The following is a 12,849-nucleotide window of genomic DNA, read 5'->3' on the forward strand; positions in this document are numbered from 1 at the left end:
TTGACTGAGACACTTGGTTGATCATCCCGAGCATAGGAAACCTCAAAGCCCATTCCCACAGTGACACACTTCCTCCAACAAGGCCAAACCTACTCCAACAAAGCCGCACCTTCTAATAGGGCCACTCCGTATGAGATTATGGGGCCAGTTACATTCAGACTACCTACCACACTTGCTTATCTGGATGTAGAACTCTCAGCTCCTTCTCCAGCACCATGTCTGCCTGCATGTTGCCATGCTTCTTGCCATGACAATAATGCACTGAACCTCTGAAGCTGTAAGCCAGCCCCAGTTAAATGTTTTTCCTTTATGAGAGTTGTTCTCTCAGCCCAGGTTTTCCCATGTCTAATTTGATTTAGTGCACAGATAGAGTCAAACCAGGAACAGATAGTTGTTGGAGTCCTTTCTGTCTGTGCCCTTAAGCCACTTCTCTTAGCTCGAGTTTCATTATCCAGAAACCAGGCTTCCTGTGAGCAAATAATTCGCCTCACAAACTTGTGTCAGCACAGCAACTGACAGCAAGCGACACACAAGCCACACTAACCATTATGCCGTCGCTGCCATCATCAGCATTGTGCATAAAATAATTACTGTATAATTTTAGTATGCCCTGAGCCTGGATCTTGACCCTTTGGTAAATTGCCTTAGTGAAAATAAATGGGGAGTGGGAAGGATGGCTCAGGGTTAGACAGTGCTAACTGTTCTTGCAGAGGACCCAGGTTTGATTCCCAGTACCTACATGGTGGCTCTCAGTGATCTGTAACTCCAGTTCTAGGGGATCCAATACCCTCTTTTCACCTCCTTAGGCACTGTGTGCATGTGGCACACAGACAAATAGGCAGACAAAATACCCATACATATAAAATAAGAATAAATAAATCTAAAAAGCGGGGAGAAAAGAAGCGGGGCACTGTGTCACACGCCTTTAATCCCAGCACTCGGGAAACAGAGGCAGGCAGATCTCTGTGAGTCTGAGGACAGCCTGGGCTACAGAGTGAGATCCAGGACAGGCAGAGCTATATAGTGAGACCCTATCTCAAACTTAAAAAAAATACATACATATATATATATATGTGTGTGTGTGTGTGTGTGTGTAACAAAAAATACACACACACACACACATACACACACACACACACACACACACACACACACACACACACACACACACACATATATATATAAAACAAGTGAGGCCAGGGAGATGCCCCAAGGACCTCAATTCTGATCCCCAGAACCTTTATAAATGTCCAGCAATAGTGGCTTATGAATGTGCCTGTAATCTCAAAACTGAGGGGTGAACACAGGAGGATTCTGGAGACTCACATGCCAGCCAGTCTAACCAAGACAGAGCTTCAGAGTCAGTGATAGACCCTTCCTCGAAAAAGTAAGTCAGTGAAGCCATTGAGGGAGACACCCAATGTACAGTGCTGGCCTCCTTACACACCCATACTAACAAGCACACACACACACACACACACACACACACACACATACTAGCAAGCACACACACAGACACACACATACTCACACAGACATACACACACATACATACACACACATGCACACCCTTACAAGCAAGCACACACACAGAGACATACATACATATATATATACATATACACACACATGCACACAGATATACACAGACACACACAAACACACACACAGACATATACACACACATAAATACACACACACATATACACACAGAGAGACATACACACAGATGTGTGTGCCTACATGTTCATACAGGAATATACTACACACAATAAATTTAAAAAATAATAAACATATGAATTATAAGATGGCCCCTAAAAAGCTGGAAAACAGTCTTTATTTTATTCATAAAAAGAAAAATGTGCAAGCTAGAATGATTCTAGGTAATTATTTCCCAAATCTGATTTTTAGAAAACTCCAGCAACTGAACAGGACAGTGTGGATGATGGCTCTCTCACCTAATCTCGTGACTCCCTAGGTTTGCTGCTGGAGGGCAGTTCTGAAATCACGCTCAGAGAGCCACACACAGTGACTCACACCTGCAATCCAGCATGAGGGAGGTTGCAGCTGAAAGATTATTTTAAATTCCAAACTAGCTTGGGCTACACTATGAGTTTCAGGTCAGCCTGGGCTAGAAACTGAGATTCTGTCTAAATTTTTTTTTTATTTTTTAAAGAGAAGAAATAAAAGACAAGACATCTTTGCCAGAAAGCCAACCCCTTGTCTCAGCAGGTCTACTCCAAAGGGATTCGCTGTAGTGTGATCCTAATTAGTCTTATTAAACACAAACCCGTAGTCAGATATCAGGGTGAAAGCTGAAAGAGCAGAGAAGCAAAGCAGCCAGGCACCAGAGACTTCTTACCTCTACAAAATCTCAGACCAAAAGGGGGGCAATCCTGTCTCTATGAATCCTCAGACTGAATAGGTGAGATCCTGTCTCTACCTATTTTATATTCCTGTCTCCACCTCTCTAGTGCTGGGATCAAAGGCATGAGCCACCACCACCTGGCTCTGTTTCTCTTTTAGACTGGATCCATCTCATGTAACCCAGGGTGGCCTTGAACTCCTGATCTTCCTGCTTCCTCCTCCTAAGTGCTGGGATTAAAGGTGTGTGCCACCACTGCCTGGCCTCTATGATTATCTAGTGGCTAGCTCTGCCCTCTGATCTCCAGGCAAGCTTTATTAGTCAGAACACAAACAAAATATCATACAACAACTTACCTTCAGTGATTTTTCACACGAGCTGAGTTTCTGAAGGACCAAGCTGTGCATTCCACCTTGGCTGAAGCAAAACAGCTCAGTCAAGCATCAGTCAAAACCCAAGTAAACAAAGTAAGCCATAACCGCATCATTAAATCCAATTAGCAATCACAAACAGGGAGCAAATGGTCTGTAGGCATGTGGCATGCAGACATGTGCAGGCAAACACCCATACACATAAGTCAGTAAAAAAAAAAAAAAAGGAGGGGAGGTTGGGGATTTAGCTCAGTGGTAGAGCACTTGCCTAGCAAGCCCAAGGTCCTGGGTTTGATCCTCAGCTCAAAAAAAAAAAAAAAAAAAAAAAAAAAAAAAAAAATCAAACAGGAAGCTGAGCGGTGTGGTGCAAGATATGAAGATAATGGGAACAAAGAAGGTACAAGTGCACCATCTTTTGTAAATACAAAAGAAATGAACAAATATTTTTAAAAAGGAGGAAAGGAAGGAATTGGGACAACAAGGTGGCTGTTCTAGAATGTTATTTTAAGGTGTGTTACTTTTGTTTATGTTGCATTTGTTGCTGTGTCTGTCTAAAACACCTGATGGTCTAATAAAGAACTGAACGGCCAATAGCAAGGCAGGAGAAAGGCTAGGCAGGACTGGCAGGTAGAGAGAATATATAAAAGGAGGAACCTGGGAGGGAAAAAAAAGGAGTAGCCAGAGAAGAAGGAGGACATCAGGGGCCAGCACCCAGCTACACAGCAAGCCATGGAGTAAGAGCAAGATTTACAGAAGTAAGAGAACAGGATAATTTAAAGTTAAGGAAAGCTGGCAAGAAACAAGCCAAGCTAAGGACAGGCATTTATAAGTAAGAATAAAGCCTCTGTGTGTAACTTATTTGGGAGCTGATTGGTGGGTCCCCCAAAGAGTTAAACAACCAACACCATGGCTCAGCTGGTAAAATCACTTGCCATTAAGCCTGACGATAAGAGTTTGATTCCTGGAACCTGCGTGGTGGAGGGTGAGAACTGACACCCACAACTTGTCCTCTAGGCTCCGCCAGTGCAACATGGTGCCCCACACCCACTCATGCATGCGCACATAAAGCGTAACTAGAATAGAATAAAGAAAGAAATGTTAAAGTAATAATAGCAAAGAGAGGGAAGCAAAGACAATGATGTAAACATGTAACTATATGTAGTAGATTTCTATAATTATTTAATTATTGATAGTAATAAATTTATCTCACTATAAGTATAAAATGTATTTCAAAAATGGGTTATAGTTTGAATGTTCCCCCAGGCCCATGTGTTGAAGGTGTGGTTGTAAGCCTGTGGCACTCATGGGGGATAAGGGTATCTTTAGACCCCAATTTCTAGTGGAAGGAAGTGAGATCATTAGAGGTATGCCCTTGAAGGAGAGAGTGAGACCTCAGCCTCCTCTTCATCTTTCTGTTTCCCAGCTGGCACGAAGCAAGAAGATTTGCTCCACCACACCTCCCCTGCCTTGATATTCTGTTTGCCATTGGCCCAGGAGCAAACAACTGGGACCTTTGAAGCCGAGAGCCACAGTATGTTTTTCCTACTTGTAAGTTTATCTCAGACATCTTGTCACAGCAACTGAAACTGAACACAGGGGCCTGGAGAGACGGCTCAGTGGTTCAGAGCACTGGCTGCTCTTTCAGAGGACCTGGGTTCAGTTCCCAGCACCCACTCTGTGGTTCACAGCCATCTGTAACTCCATTTCCCGTGGATCTGGTGCCTTCTTCTGGCTTTCTCAGGTCCTGCACACACATGGTGCACAGACAACACGTAGGTAAACATTCATGCACATAAAATAAAAGTAAATAAATCATTTAAAAAACATTAACACAATACATATTATGTAACATTACACTCTGTGTTTCATTATACATCATACTATGCTATTCACATGTGAAATGTTGTGAAATAATCTTTTTGTACACTGTGAAGATACGTCACTTGGATGGGTTTCATAAGAAGCTGAATGACCAATAGCTAGGCAGGATTTTCAGGACAGAGAGAATGCTGGGTAGAAGAAGGTAGAGTTGCCAGCTAGACACAGAACAAACAAGATGTACAGGAGGAAAGGCAATAGCCATGAGCCATGTGGCAACACATAGATTAATAGAAATGGGTTAATTTAAGTTATGAGCTAGTTTGAAACAAGCCTAAGCTTTTGACCAAGATTTCATAATTAATAGTAAGTCTATTATGATTTGGGAGCTGGCTGGTGGGACAGAAAAATCTGCCTACACACGTGTATATGTCAAAACATAACAGAACATATTTAATATTTATGTTTTAAATTATGAATACAAACATATTAATTTATATAATGTGTATATACACATATCACATTCATGTTCATAAATATATATGTACATAAACATATGAGTATGTACATCTGTGACTATACATATACATATTCATACTTTCTACATGTTACTCAAACAGGCCTGTTTTCCCTGTCACACAGTAGACTGTCACTAAAAAAATGAGTTTTGAAAAAAAGAAAATTTATTCATGAAACGAGCAAGCATGAAGAACTGAAAGAGCACATTTCAAAATCACAACATCTAACATAGTTTGGAGGGTATTTGTGGGAAAGAGAAGCAGAGTTGTACATAGTGAGTTTGAAGTCAGTCTGGGTTACCTAGCAAGGTCCTGTTGATAACAATAAGGGAAGAGGAGAGGGGGGAAGGGTGTAAGTGCTACAGCTCTGTCCTGGAGGGACAGATTTCCCCAACGCAAGTGTTGCCGCTCTGAGGGAAAAGGTATCCTGGCAATCCGGAGCCAAGGAATACCACAAAGTCACACCACACAACAAAATTCAGGAGGGATTTCTTGGGAGGGAAAAACCTAGGGGGGTGGCTGCCTCTGTTTGGGGGAGAAGCCGCAGGGAACGCCCGCAGAAGACAGGCTTTATATAGGGTTCCTTTGGGGGCAGGGGAGGGCTTTCCAAGGTGGCCTGGGATCGGTGGGGTTTTTGTGACCTGATCTTGAGGCAAGCTGAGGGATTGGAGGGATTCTGTTTCTTGGCCCTGGTCTTAGCGTCAAATCAGGGTTAGGGTGTTCTTTCCTTGGCCCTTTTACCCTAAAAAAGGGAAAGAAGAAGGAACAGTTAAAACATTGAGAAAAAGGTGATTAGAAGTGTGCTGTTCATATCCCCCCCCCCATAGGGTTTCTCTGTGTAGTTTTGGTGCCTGTCCTGGATCTCGTTCTGCAGACCAGGCTGGCCTCGAACTCACAGAGGTCCATCTGGCTCTGCCTCCCAAGTGCTGGGATTAAAGGTGTGCGCCACCACCGTCCGGCTATGCTATTCATTCTTAAACAAACAAACAAAACCATTTATTTATTTATTGTGTGTATATGCCACAGCACACACGTGGGATTAGAATAATTTGAGGGAGCCAGTTCTCTCCTTCCACCATGTGGGTCGTGGGATCATCAAGCCAGGCTGCCAGCTACTCTCCCATAGCGCATTCTCCCAGCCCAGGGAACTTTGGTTCTTCTGGTCTGTGATCCAACATCATAGAGGTTCACAGGATGCATGTTCAGAAAAGGCCAGGGTTGCATGATCCAAGGGTGGAATTTTGGCCTCCCTCTAACCTCTAAAGTCACCCACTCATACAGGTCTAAGTGAACGATGGGCGATTCTAACAAAAGCACAAGTTTGTTTTCTAAAAAGTAGTCTGGTGGATACCACAGTTCAGAAGATGCACCGGGACTGTAAAAGCCAGCCAGAGACGACAATACATTGTTCGGCTGCCTGACCTGCAAAATTACAGATTTTTAAAGTCATTGAAAGCACGGTTGGTTGAAATTTTCCTTGTTTCCTGTAAGCGATGGGGGGTACCCTGGAAGATCATTTCAAAGCCGCTCAAACGGTCACCTGTGTAATTGTGTGGGGATGGGGTGCGACAACTTGAGCGCGTCCACGGAAGACGATTTCACCGTTAACTGGTTGTTTTCAAAGTTTTGAAATTATGTAGCAACGCTTCAGCAAGCGGAGGCATTCACTCGAAGGCCACAGCGGGTTGCTTGCACAGTCCCTACCTCGGGGACATCGGCTTTGTCCTTCGCACCTCACCTACCCCGCGACCCCACCCACCACGTGACCCTTCTCACTCCGAGGCCCCACCCACTCCCATGGACTTCCGTTTTCTGCTCTACGCGGCAGAGTTGCCCCAGTGCACGTGCCTGAACCTGCCACTGCGCCTGCGCTCTCCTGGAGTGCAGCCTAGCCCAGAACCTTCCGAGAGATGAGTGAGTGTGTGTGTGTGAGGGGGAGATTGAGATTCCGTCCTGGGGACCCGAGGCCGAGGGAGGCGGTAAGCACAGACAGCCTGGGGGTTCTGAAATGGGTTAAGAAGCCATGGTGGGCTTTGCTGCGGAAAAATGACTGCGTCGTGAACGAAGAGTTGGCCAGACCTCTAGGGAAGGGACCTGAGCTTGGAAGCTGGCTTTGGGGAGAGACTCGTGACCCGGCCAGGCTTGGGGGAGCCCAGGAAAGCTGGCGTGTGTAGGTGGCCTTCCTGCCTCGCCATGGCCTTGTGCATCCCGGACCACCATTCCCTCCCCACAGCCTGCATCCACAGCTTCCCCAGCCCTGGAACTTGGTCTGTATCGTCGATCATCACCTGCAGCCGTCTCAATCCTGCCCCTCCTCTACCTCAGCCTCTCCCGATGGACACCTCCTCCTTCCACCTGTCCATCCTCACCTAACCCCGCCTTCTCCCTCGTTCCTGTTCTTCCTTCTCAACTCTACCCCATTTCTCTCAGCCCCGTCCCTCCTGAGCTATGCTCCACCTCCTCCCTCAGACCTGGACCTCCTCCTCAGCTACACCACCCTCTCATTTAGCCTGTCACCACTCTTCAGATAGACCCAGCCCACTACCTTATCCAGGTTCCTTCTTCTCTGTTATACCGGAACTCCTACCTCAGCTCCAGCCCTCCTCAGCGATACTCCACCTCCTTCCTCATTTATGCCTTACCCCATCTCTTTCAGCAGCCCTGGTCCTCCTCCTCAGCTCTACTCCACCTCCTCCCTCATCTATGGTCCTCCTCAGCTCTACTCCACCTCCTCCCTCATCTATGGTCCTCCTCCTTAGCTTTCCTCCACCTCCTCCCTCATCCATGGTCCTCCTCCTTGGCTTTCCTCCACCTCCTCCCTCATCCATGGTCCTCCTCCTCGGCTTTCCTCCACCTCCTCCCTCATCCATGGTCCTCATCCTTGACTTTCCTCCACCTCCTCCCTCATCCATGGTCCTCCTCCTTGGCTTTCCTCCACCTCCTCCCTCATCCATGGTCCTCCTCCTTGGCTTTCCTCCACCTCCTCCCTCATCCATGGTCCTCCTCCTTGGCTTTCCTCCACCTCCTCCCTCATCCATGGTCCTCCTCCTTAGCTTTCCTCTCCCTCCTCCCTCATCCATGGTCCTTCCTCATTCAGCTATACCCCACCTCCTCCCTCATCCATGTACCTCTTCTACCTCAGTCTCACAGCACTCAGTGCCCCTCACCATCTCGGCTCTTCCCTCCTTCCCTTCACTCCCGTTTTCTTCCTCTGCCCTGTCCATCCCCCTCTACCTCAGTCACTTTGTCAGTGCTGACCTCCCTCACCCAGACCTTCTCTCTAAGGCCTGTCGGTATTTGACTAACTACTTTCATATTTTATGCTTTTTTTTTTTTTTTTTTAGTGTAAGTGGACTTACACTCCTTTCCTTTAATAGCAAGAGGCCCATTTTCTCATTTTATGTTTAGAGGTCCAATATATCTTCTGTGGCTCCATATCCTTCACAAGACTTACTATAGCCTCATCTCTTCGTTTTGGGCATCCTAAAAGGTCCATAGTACTATCTCATTCTGGCTTTAAGTTGCACATCACTGACAACTAGTCAAGTTGTGTCTTAATTTATAGGTCATTTGGCTGTCTTTTCTCAATGTATATAATAGTTTTTGTTTTTTTTTTTAGATTTCATTTATTTATTATGTGTACAGTGTTCTGCCTGCATGCCAGAAGAGGGCATCAGATCTTGTTACAGATGGTTGTGAGCCACCATGTGGTTGCTGGGAATTGAACTCAGGACCTCTGGAAGAACAGCCAGTGCTCTTAACCTCTGAGCCGTCTCTCCAGCCATGTAATAGTTGTTTTAACTCAAGATTTTATTTATTTATTTATTTATTTATTTATTTATTTATTTATTTATTTATTTATTTATTTACGAAGAGTCTAATGTATCCCAGGCTGGTCCTCAGTCTCTGTGTAGCAGATGACCTTAAACTCAGGATCCTCTTGCCTCCGCTTCCTGAGGACTGGGATTATAGGTGTAAACCACTGTGTGTGGCTTCTTTAGTGCTGAGGATTGAATTCAAGGCTCCCTGAGTGCTAGGCAAGCACTCTACTGGCCAAGGTATATACAGCTTACCTCGTGGCTTTAAAATGAAAATGTTTACTTGTCAGATGAGTTCATGGCAGCTTGACACACCAGTCTTTCCCCTTCAGTACCATTTCCTGGTGGACATACGTCTGTCCTTCTGTGCATTTCCAACTCGGAGACAACATCTCTGTATGCCCACAATCTCTGTGAGGGTCTGTTTAGACATTAGTGAGAAGTAAGCTGCTTCCCTTTGCTTGAGGGCACCTCTGCCATTTTGTGCAATTCTAAGTATACATTTGCACCTGGAATTTTTTTTTTTTTTAATGTTTAGGCTGGGCCTCAAACTCAGGTCCTAATGCTTGCGTGGCGAATGCTTTACTGACTGAGCCATCTCCTCAGTCCTAGGTATACATTTGTAAGCCTCTCTGTAATAGCTGCAGGTCCTGTGGTCTTGGTATCCTTTTTGTCCCATGTAACTCTACTCCCTGTCTTCCACAGTAGGACATTCTGGAACAGCCTGCTTTCCATAGTATCTCCATCCTGTAAAGGCCATGCTGTAGAGGCTACATGTGAAAGAAGTTTGGGATCTCAGGAAGAATGCCTACATCTTTCATCAGCATGGTCAAGAAAAGAATCCCAAACCCATCCACGTAAAAAGCCCAGAGGCTGCGGAAGCTTTCCTTCAAATGAGTAAGCATTGGTGTTTCCTGGTGACCGGGCCTCACCAAGCTTTGAGCCACATTTAGCAGCTCTGCCAGCAATGGCTGCATACAGGGATCCTAACTGAGGAGCAGATGAGAGAACAACTAATGCTGGAGCATTTCTAGACCACCCTGCCCAAGATGCTGGTGGGTTCAGAGCACCCGAGGAAAGGCAAGGAGGTAGCCACTCTCCGGGCAGAGTTGCTTCTGGTGTCTGGAGAGACAGGGAGGGAGCAGACAGACAGGGAGGGAGCAGACAGACGGACAGGGAGGGAGCAGACTGTTGTTCTGTTTATTCCCACATCTGCTGTATGCTTGGCTTCCTGGTAGGGGAGGAATAGAAATATGTTGAATGAAAAGAAAGAATTTTGCATACACCCAAGCTAAACCTGTCTAACCTCATGTGAGATGGAAGAAAATTCAGTGTGATTCCTGCTGCAATGGTTTCTGTTTCTCAGAGTACCAATTTTGTCCCCTGTGCCCATCCATATTTCTTAACTCAGTGAAAACTTTATCAAAACAACACTCCTCAGTGGGTGGAGGAGAGTTAAAAACATGTATTGTTCTTACAGAGGACCTGAGTTTGATTCCCAACACTCATATCAGGCAGCTTACAGTCTTCTACCCTAATTACAAATATGTATATACATGGGACACCTGCACTCATGAACACATACCCACATATATACGCACTTTTAATTATAAACAAAAAATCAGAACTACTGAAGAATCTAGACTTGATATGTTAAGTATAAATGTCATAATGATTTTTATGTTGATTCCTTAATCTTTTCATTTGAGGGTGAGAATGAACTTTTAAGTGAATGGCTAAATGTCCAGTTCAAGAGGTTCTAAAAAAAATGAGAGATTAATATGAGGATTGGAAGTTCAGCCTTTCCCAGTATCTGTTAGTCTCATAGGAATTCAGGTCATTCGGTTGGCACTAAAGAGGACATTTCAAAAATAAGAGAAAGTCTCTAGTCCTTTGAATAAAAATAATGGCAGCTACAAATAAAATATATACTACATAAATATATAATAAGAGGACACTAGTACATACATACCAAGAGGGAAAAAATCCAGAATCACAGGTATTTCTAGATAAAGGGTGTAAGGCATGAACAGCAAAGAGTGTGTGGCTAGATTCAGACATACTGTACCTTTTGACATGGAAACATGACAAGGTCCAGAACCATGCAATCAAGTTACAAAAAAATAACAGAACAATATCAAAGTTTCCAGATCATTTACAGTTTTGTGTTTGAGCTGCCTCAGCTGCTAGAGCCTGTGGGCTGTGGGCTGGATATGCCTCGTTGAGAATACTCAAGCTTGGGGGGAGAATAGTAAGCTCACAGGCCTTAATTATACTTATAAGTATAAATGAACGAACTTACAACAAATATGAGTATTTTGCATAGCTCAGTAATGTTAGCATATCATGAACTAAATACTAAGGTTAGTATACATTATATCTTGATCATATCCACATCTCATTATAGTCACCCCAGGACCCCCCATCACACCTCCCTCCCAACTTCCTGTTCTGTCATTATTTATTTATTTGCTTGTTTGTTTTTAACCCACTGAATCCAGTTAGCACTGCCCACGTGTACAAGAGTATGGGGTGGTCCACTGTGACGTGAGGAACTTGTCAGTGGCCACACTCCTGCAGAAGTGACTCCCTCCTTCACTAGGTTTGGTGTATTAATTCATTTGATTCTGGTAAGCAGCAGCTTTTGCAAGAGGTATTGCTTTTTGTTTTATAGACACAAAATCAAGCAATTTGCCTATGCTTATGATTCTACCATTTTTGTTTGTTTGTTTGTTTGTTTTAAGAGTTTTACTGTGTGGCTCAAGCTGACCTTGAACTCACAGCAATCCTCCTGCCTCACCTTCTGAGTGCTGGGATTACAGGGGCCACTACATAGCAGTTCCACAGTGTTTATTTAACTGGTCGTTGGGTTCTGGACCCATGGAGACTGCTTCCTGGTTTGTATTATTCTTTTTTTTCCTCCCTTCATTTTTCTTTTTAATTTGTACAATGTATTTTGGTCAAATTCTCCCCTGTCCTCCAATATTTAACTGGTTGTCAGGTTCTGGACCCATGGAGACTGCTTCCTGGTTTGTATTATTCTTTTTTTTTCTTCAGTCTTTCATGTGATTTTATTTTCTCCCTTCAACCATAATAATATGATATCCAGATTTTGTCTTAACAGGTGGGTCTGTAAACACAGGTTTATCCATCCCACTTACAGGCAGGGCAAATGCAGCTTCTTGAAATGGTCCTACCATGGACCCTCTGGTCATCCATCCCAAGTCACCCCCTTGCCTGGCTTTATCTTCACTGTATTGTGTAGCCACTTGGCTGAATCTCATTCCAGATTCTAACTTTTCCGTGGCTTCCATGATTTTGCCGTGTTTTCCACACAGAATGTGTCTGACCCTCACTGCATGGCCACCACCTTTAGGACCTTGAGCCTTCTTGTCAGCACCGTTACTCCCGGAGGCGGCACCTCCTTTTCCCCCTTTTCCAGAACCACTTTTCCCCTTCGGCGGCATCTCCTAAGCTTGCCGTTGAACTCTCCGTATTATCCCCCCCCCCCATTTTTCTTTTTAATTTGTACAATGTATTTTGGTCAAATTCTCCCGTCTTCCAACTCTTCCGAGATCTATCCCTTTTCCCTTACCCAACTCTCTTTTTTAAAAAAAACGACAACTCTGCCCCGGGTCTCCTCTGTTCTTAACCATGGTGTCACACTGCCTCTCGTGGACATAGTGGGTATTGCCCTAGAGGTTAGAAACAACCCAGGGTCGGAGAGCAGAGCTGAGGCTGGAGGGGAATGAGGGGAAGTCGCATAGGGCCTGAGAAAGAACCAGGACATGGCTGGAAAGCTCACCAGGAAAAGGCCACGGGATAACGCCAGGTCCAAGCTTTTGGGGTAGGGTGGCCTTTTCTTCTAGATTGGTGAGTGAAGAAGATGTAGAAAGGGGTTGATAAAAACTGCCTACTGTGTTGTACATCAGCAACATTTAGCCCTCACAAGCCCTTAG

General features: G+C 44.8%; 1 protein-coding gene across 1 annotated transcript; it reads right to left on the minus strand.

Annotated features, from left to right (window-relative positions):
* Positions 1-11,945: 11,945 nt before the first annotated feature.
* Positions 11,946-12,375, minus strand: LOC114685066 (peptidyl-prolyl cis-trans isomerase NIMA-interacting 4-like). Its single transcript, XM_037202113.1, has one exon. The coding sequence runs from the start codon at positions 12,355-12,357 to the stop codon at positions 11,962-11,964; it is 396 nt and encodes a 131-aa protein (XP_037058008.1). The 5' UTR covers positions 12,358-12,375; the 3' UTR covers positions 11,946-11,961.
* Between the last annotated feature and the right edge of the window lie 474 nt (positions 12,376-12,849).

This window comes from Peromyscus leucopus, chromosome 1, assembly GCF_004664715.2.
Source record: "Peromyscus leucopus breed LL Stock chromosome 1, UCI_PerLeu_2.1, whole genome shotgun sequence".
Taxonomy (NCBI): domain Eukaryota; kingdom Metazoa; phylum Chordata; class Mammalia; order Rodentia; family Cricetidae; genus Peromyscus; species Peromyscus leucopus.

What these genes read in the sequence shown, in the direction of transcription:
- LOC114685066 (XM_037202113.1), bottom strand. Translation starts at nt 12,357, where the DNA reads ATGCCGCCGAAGGGGAAAAGTGGTTCTGGAAAAGGGGGAAAAGGAGGT.